At 36.4% G+C, this 8265-nt stretch overlaps 2 protein-coding genes across 2 annotated transcripts; one reads left to right on the top strand and one right to left on the bottom strand.

Moving 5' to 3' along the window:
- Positions 1–3778: 3778 nt before the first annotated feature.
- Positions 3779–4147, top strand: LOC109180094 (anti-sigma-I factor RsgI2-like). The gene has a single exon (XM_019329597.1). It carries the CDS (start codon positions 3779–3781, stop codon positions 4145–4147), a length of 369 nt encoding a protein of 122 aa, XP_019185142.1.
- A 3196-nt stretch (positions 4148–7343) lies between these two features.
- On the bottom strand, positions 7344–8217 carry LOC109180093 (protein FAR1-RELATED SEQUENCE 7-like; the record flags this gene model as incomplete). The annotated part of the gene is made up of 2 exons (XM_019329596.1): positions 7344–7693; positions 8143–8217. Coding segments are annotated over 2 exons (425 nt in total), but the record flags the coding sequence as incomplete, so codon positions are not given.
- Positions 8218–8265: the final 48 nt, after the last annotated feature.

Here is an 8265-nt window from a genome sequence, read left to right as displayed (position 1 = left end):
CACATATTTGAGTCTATAAATATCGAATGAAACTATAGTTATATCGAAATGAAACTGTAGTTGTGTTCAACTGAAACTGCAGTGTATACAAAATGACACTGAATAACAGAGTTACTTTTTGCAAAAGGGTGGAAAACGGCGAAAATAAACACTGTTAATTTTCATTTAAAAAAAAGACGTGCGGTGCATAATCGATTATGCACCGCGGTGCATAATATAATTTGCCGTGCTTGTTAGCGTAGATCTTATGTCAGTTGTTATGCCATGGAACCGTGTTCACCATGGTTGGTGAACACGGTTCCATACGACACCGTTTAGAGTGAGTGGGACTAACGGTGCCCGTAAGTGGCACCGTTAACTCCCACCACTCACATTTTTTTTTTTTTTTAAATTAAACGCGCCATAGCGTTTCCGCTTCTCCACTACGCCATTTCACTTCCTCTCCATGCAACCTCCATCGCTCTGCTCTCTGGAACACCACTCTCGAGCTCTCTTCTATCGCTTCATCTTCCCCAGCCATTTCCTTCGATCACTCTCAAACACTCTGCTCCACAGCCATTCACCTCTGCTCTCGGATTCCTCGTTCTCGCATTTGTAAAACAAAATTTGACGTTCTCACGTAGCTATCAAAGGATACAGCCTCTCCATTGCTCATTCTCAACGTTCCTTCACTTGTATTACAGGTATTTTCGTGTTTATGATTTAGGGTATTTGTATTCTGTGTACATATTTCGAAATTTTGAAATGGGGTTTTGAATGTAATGTTATGAGCTTATAAATGTATATCTGTAGCATTATATACGTGTAGATTAACCATTATGAATTGATTCGTATATGGTTTTTACTGCTGTTTATTCACTTTCTATGCAAGCTTTGAATGTCCATAACGTCCATTCACTTATGTATTTTATGTCATGCAAATATGTATTTTATGTCATGCAAATATGTATTTTCTGTGTGAGATTATGAAATTTTCTATTGTGCCTATGAAATTACATTTTTGCTGTTATGAACTTTCTTATATGTGGTTATGTATTTTCTGTTAGAGATTATGAATTTTCTCGTAGGAGAGTATGAATTCTGTATTGTGAGTTGTCAATTTTATGTTCTGTAGTTATGAATTTTCTATGTTGCAGTTATGAACTTTCTGTTTTGGAGTTATGAATTTTCTGTCCTGAGGTTATGAATTTTCTTTGTGAGATATTATGAATTGTATGTTACTATACTATCAATTATATGTGACTGTTATTGATGGACAATATGGAATTATGGATTTTCTCATATGAGATTATGGATTCTGATCTATATTGCAGTTATGAACTTTCTGTTCTAATGTTATGAATTTTCTGTTCTGGTATTATGAATTTTCTTTGTGAAATTATGAATTTTATGTTACTATATTACCAATTATGTGTAACTGTTATTGAAGGACATTATATTCTTTTCGGTAGAGCATGGCTGGATTTATTCGGCACTCCCCATCCCCCCTCTACTGAAATAAGGAATATATTTTCCTTCCATCAATCTATATTATATGTTGTATATGAGTTACTTGCTTTCTAACGTTTTTAATAAAAGCAATGGACACTGCTCAACGAAGGACAACACGCTCACAAACAAAGGCAGTCTTGAGCTCTCAAGCTGCAGAACCATCACAACCCTCACAGACGGCGGCTGAACACAACACTGCAGTCACCCCTACAACAAAAAGCAAAAGAAAACGAACAACACGGGCTGTACTTGACTCACAGGCTGCTCACCATCCCAGCAGCACTCTGATGACCTGCTCGAGCAAGAAGTTATTAGAGAAAAGAGGTCAAAGCAAATAAATGACAGACATAGGGGCAACACAGACATTGGAGGTGATTGTGCAGAGGGGAGTTCTACTCCCTACTTCAGCACACGGATGGGACCAAAGACCATGTTTAGGCTTGTACAACAACTACTGCCAGAACAAAAACAAGCTGTCCGTGATATTGGATTTGGAGGCCCTGTTGGACCTTCAATTGTGCGCAAATGAGTCACAATTAGTTCAGTATTTGATAGCCAACTTTGAGGTTTTCCAAACACATTTCAAGCTGGAGAACGACAAGCTCACAGTTGATGAAGAGGACGTTGAGTACACTCTTGGCATTCCAAGAGGAGAAAAGAAGGTTGTTGAGGCCCCAAAATATGATGAACAGGGGACACCAGAATACAGGGCTCTCTTGAAAAGCTGGAGGGAACGGTGGAATATTAAGCTTGGTTCCCAGTCACTACCCAGATGGGAGATGTCATAGTTCAGAGGGGAGATTCTGGAGATGACTTTAAGAGAGACTTCATGGTCTTGACTGTTTCGTGCATGATGAGGGGATTTCAGAACCGCTACTGCAACAACAGAATCCTCAACTCCTTGATTAATGTTGATGAGATAAAGGAGTACAACTGGTGTGGCTACACCTACAACTCTCTGATCAAGTCCATCGAGCAGTACAGGAAGAAAAGTAATAGCTTCTTTACTGGACCAATGACATTCATATTGGTAAGCTCTAGCTCCACTTATGAATCTTATGATATTCAGATTGTAGATTATATGTGTTAGATTATGAATTTTCCTCTATGTGATTATGAATTTTTCTCTATGTGATTATGAACTTTCCTCTATGTCTCAGATTATGAATCTTCCTTTATCTGATTATGAATTTTCCTTTATGTGATTATGAGTTTTCCTATATGTGATTATGAATTTAGAGTATGTGCTTATGTATTTTATGCTATTCAGATTTTATGAGAATTATGTGTCAGATTATGAATTTTCCTTTGCCAGTTTATGAACTTTCATTTACCAGTTTATGAACTTTCCTTTACCAGTTTATGAATTTTCCTCTATGTGATTATGAATTTTCCTCTATGTCTCAGATTATGAATCTTCCTTTATCTGATTATGAATCTTCCTTTATGTGATTATGAATGTTCCTTTATGTAATTATGAATTTTCCTTGTTATCATTATGAATGTTCTTATAGTATTATGCAATAATGAATCTCATAATAGAAAGTTCATAATTGCATAACATAAAATCCATAATATGATAGTTGAATATAATGTTCATATGGATTATGAATTTTCTATTATGATATTATGAATTTTCTGTAGTGTAATTATGAATTCTGTGATTATAACTTTTTTATTTTACCTTTTTGTTCAACATTGTAGCTATTCTACTTTGATCGGGTCCAATTCAAAGGAATGAGCATTCAAAGAACATATCCAAGCATTACTGCATGGACAAGTAAACTTGCACGGCAAAGGGTTTCCGCTGAGAAAAGGTCGGGCGGATATGGTAAAGGGAAAGTTATCCCTCGTATTGCAAAGCCTACTGCTGATTGTATCGCTTCTACTTCCGCCCAACCAGTCCCAACCATCTCTGTGCCGCCGTCTAGTGTTGATAGGGTCACGCGGGTTCTACAACGCCTTGCTGCTGATGTCTTGGAATTCGGTGAGGCTATGGCTGAAGTTGGCAGACAAAACGCACCGGTGGATGTTATGAAGGCCGCATTTTCTGGAATTTCCACCATGATTGGCGTTGCAAGCACAATAGAAAGACCACCAACTCCAACCTCCTCTCAACTAGACGACATCTTCTTTGGCCAAGAGTCTTTCACAAAGGCTGTTGATGCCTTGGTTGAAGCCTTCCATAAGACCAATCGGCAAATGGAGATTGACCCTCCCTCATTTGATTTAGGGATCTCTTATACCCCCGGCACCATTGGTTGATGAACCACGTGAGCAAAGTGCAATGGATGAAGATGAATTGGATGCCCTTGTTGAGAACATTGTGAAAGACACTCCCGGTGCTGCTGATGCTGCTACACTCTCTACTACTCCTACCGCTATCCCTGCTACAACCCCTGCTGATACGCTTGGTGCTACAGCTGTTTCTTCCCCTGCTGCTTTCCCTGCTCCTACGCATGTTCCTACCACTGCTGCTACCCCTACTGCTTCATCTTCTGAAGCATATGCTGCTACCCCTGCTACATCAAGTTCTGAAAGACGAGAAATAACTCCATTGATCAAGGTTCCATTCGCCAGAGATGTCCCTGATGCTGCTAATACTTCTACGCCTGCTGCTACACTACCTGCTACCCTCGACGATATTGATAGGTAAACTAATTAGAATATGAAATTGTGTTATGAACTTTCTGATATTATATTATGACTTTTCTTCTGAAATTCATTGTTACATAGATTAAAATAACATTCATAATGACAACAAGGAAAATTCATAATCACATAAAGTAACATCCATAATCAAATAACGGAAAATTCATAATCTGACACATAATTCTCATAAAATCTGAATAGCATAAAATACATAAGCACGTACTCTAAATTCATAATCACATATGGGAAAATTCATAATCACATAAAGGAAAATTCATAATCAGATAAAGGAAGATTCATAAACTGAGACATAGAGGAAACTTCATAATCACATAGAGGAAAATTCATAAACTGGTAAAGGAAAGTTCATAAACTGGTAAATGAAAGTTCATAAAATGGCAAAAGGAAAATTCATAATCTGACACATAATTCTCATAAAATCTGAATAGCATAAAATACATAAGCACATACTCTAAATTCATAATCACATATAGGAAAATTCATAATCACATAAAGGAAGATTCATAATCAGATAAAGGAAGATTCATAATCTGAGACATAGAGGAAAATTCATAATCACATAGAGGAAAATTCATAAACTGGTAAGGGAAAGTTCATAAACTGGTAAATGAAAGTTCATAAACTGGCAACGGAAAAATCATAATCTGGCACATAATTCTCATAAAATCTGAATAGCATAAAATACATAAGCACATACTCTAAATTCATAATCACATATAGGAAAATTCATAATCACATAAAGGAAAATTCATAATCAGATAAAGGAAGATTCATAATCTGAGACATAGAGGAAAATTTATAATCACATAGAGGAAAATTCATAAACTGGTAAAGGAAAGTTCATAAACTGGTAAATGAAAGTTCATAAACTGGTAAATGAAAGTTCATAAACTGGCAAAGGAAAATTCATAATCTGACACATAATTCTCAACCTATATCTAAAAATCATAAAATTCATAAGTACATACTGTTAACATGATCTCAGTCTATAGCTACATCGTGGTCTACATTCTTATTAAAATGAACAAATTGTGAACCCCCGGTGCTTGGATGTACAAGATATCCATCACGAGCAATCTCTGAAATATTTTCCAAGACCAATGATTGGACAGAGCCCTTTGTAATTGAAGCAAGCTTGTTTGCAGCGCTCTTTCTTCCCCTTGCTGCATTGTACTTCTTCTCAATAACACTACTACTCCTTTTATTTCTCACACCTTTACCCCTCCGGCTTGAGGGGTCTTGGACAATACCACTTGACGAAGACACAGCACCCTCCTCAGTGTTCACATCCCCAATCTCAGCTTCAATGTTTTTCCTTGCATTCTCAACGGCTTCATCACATAATTGTCTAGCAACACTGTTATCTTGGCTAGAAACAATAAGCCTTTGAAATTTCCTACTAATCTCAACAGCCCAAATTGAAGAAGGGACACCACCATTTATAAAACACAGATGCAATGTCCACGTTTGTACGCTCAACAGCCTTTTTAGTCCATCTTTTTAGAATGTATTTATCGAGAATACTGGAAACACAGTGCACATGAAGTATACGTAAGCAGTGGCAGCAAAGTATTCCCAATTCTGAAAACAGCTTGCAACTACAACATATATCCAAATTGATTGCCTTAAAGGTTACTTCATGCCTTATGATATCTATGTCTGGTCGCCACACGTGATACTTGCACTTACAACCATCGTTCAACACCATTTCTTGATAACAAGAGCTACCTTTCATAAATTGTTCCTCGAACAAAAAATATATCTCATTGTATAAAACTCTTCTAGCATGTGAAAGGAGTTTCACATGATCCAACATCATGGCGGGTACTCCTTGAGAACACCGGAAATCCTCGCCATTTTCCTTACTTCTCCATTCAGATATAACACTCACAAATGATGAATAAAAATCACATAAACCAGCAGTCTTGGACAGCCTCCTAGAAATTGCATGATTTGTGCTTTCACTCCTTTGCGAAGATAAAATACCCCCGGGAGAAATAATCCTTGTTGAACGCTGGACACCACTTCTCCCTACAGTCATAAAGCTTCTCTAGCCATGTATTCTTATGACAATTATATTTTGTAACCATCCTGAAAAGGTTAAAACACATGTTTATTACTCATATTCTGAAAATTCATAATCTCATATTACAAAGTTCATAATCATGTAACAGAAAATACATAATGACATAACAGAAAATACATAATTGAATACTGTGAATTCATAATCTCATATTACAAAGTTCATAAATCATATAACAGAAAATACATAATGACATAACAGAAAATACATAATGACATAACAGGAAATCCAGAATTGTATAACTGTGAATTCATAATCTCATATTAGAAAATTCATAAATCATATAACAGAAAATACATAATGACATAACAGAAAATCCATAATGACATGACAGAAAATTCAAAATTATATAATGTAAATTCATAATAACATACCTTGTCCAGTAAACCTCAAATTCAGCTTCAGTCTCGGTGTATTTCAACACACAATTAAACATATCCAGAAAATCCTTATGATTCCTCAATGCCTTAATATGCTTCTTCGAATTCTCACCAATATGCCATATGCAAAGACGGTGGCGTGATGTAGGAAACACCATGGAAATGCCAGCAGCCATAGCTGAACATTGATCCGTCATGATAGTCTGTGGACACTTGCCATCCATGGATCTTAAAAACGCTCTAAACAACCACGCAAATGACTCTATCCTCTCATTCATCAAAAAACCACAACCAAACATTACATTCATGCAATGATGGTTCATCCCTACAAAAGGACCACAAATCATATCATATTTGTTAGTGCGGTATGTTGTATCATGCACTAACAGATCACCAAACACCTCATAATCCCTTCTCATTTGACCATCCCTCCAAAAAAAACTACACAATCTTCCATCCAAATCAACTTCGAAATCAAAAAGAAATCAGCCTCATTAGATTGCCTCCTCCTGAATATCTCAACCAAAGAATTTGAATCCGATCCATCCAAACACTTCAAAACTCACAGAAGCCATTGAATTGTAAGCATCGCGGTTGGTAAAGCCAACCAATGGAGAGCCCCCTGACTGATGTTTCAAAAACCTCTACCATCCGCCAATGCAACACCACTACTCTTCATGTCTTTTAAATATTCAAGCTGATTGTTTCCCACTCTTCTATGCGACCGAAGCAGATGACTCTTGCCAAATGAACATAACTCGTGATTGTGCTTCTTTCAAGTGTTTTGTAACTGTCCACATCCCATCACCCCCCACATCAAACTGAACAAATGCACCACATCCAGTCCTCATATCAATCTTTGAATAAAGCTTAACACCACTGTTTGGTTTCTGCTTATACCCAGCCTTAGCACAGAAGAACCTCTTCATCTGAATTGACTTAGTAGATGCCTTATAACGTTGTTGGCCTTTCCTCACACTAAAACCAACTCTGTATGCATATCCATTATATAACTCAAAAGCTTCGTCAACATTTCTTACTACAACACCCACCAAGTCTTCATCAACTGCAATTGCAACAAAAATAAACCACACCTATACCAACTACTAAACTATGAATGTGGATTTCACCTATAATGAATGTAATATGCTACACTATAGAATTCATAATCTCATGTGAGAACATTCATAATCACAAAGAATAAAATTCATAACATCATATAAGAAAAGTTCATAACAAAAACCGGATATCAATAACATTTGTGACATTATGAGCATTCAAAGTTGCATAGATACTCATGGCATTAAATGCATAACCTCATAACATAAAATTCATAACCTCATATGGAAAATTCATAATAACATAACGGAAAATTCATAACCTCAAACTGTAAATTCATAACGTGAACAGATTATTAATACCAATCACAACATTCAATTTGCATATAATCACCATGAATCAGTCCCTACACCTACAAGAAACAACATTCATGATACACCAACTAATAAAAAGAACCTGGACTTGAAGACGAGCCATCAATGTCAATGTTTAACTCTGCTTGATCATTGCTTATTGAATCACCAACACAATCTTCATTCACTGAGTATATGCAAGCAGTGTAACACACCAGTTAATATG

This window comes from Ipomoea nil, unplaced genomic scaffold (genome assembly GCF_001879475.1).
Source record: "Ipomoea nil cultivar Tokyo-kokei standard unplaced genomic scaffold, Asagao_1.1 scaffold0991, whole genome shotgun sequence".
Classification (NCBI taxonomy): domain Eukaryota; kingdom Viridiplantae; phylum Streptophyta; class Magnoliopsida; order Solanales; family Convolvulaceae; genus Ipomoea; species Ipomoea nil.
This window is presented reverse-complemented; position numbering and strand designations above follow the sequence as displayed.

What these genes read in the sequence shown, in the direction of transcription:
- LOC109180094 (XM_019329597.1), top strand. Translation starts at nt 3,779, where the DNA reads ATGGATGAAGATGAATTGGATGCCCTTGTTGAGAACATTGTGAAAGAC.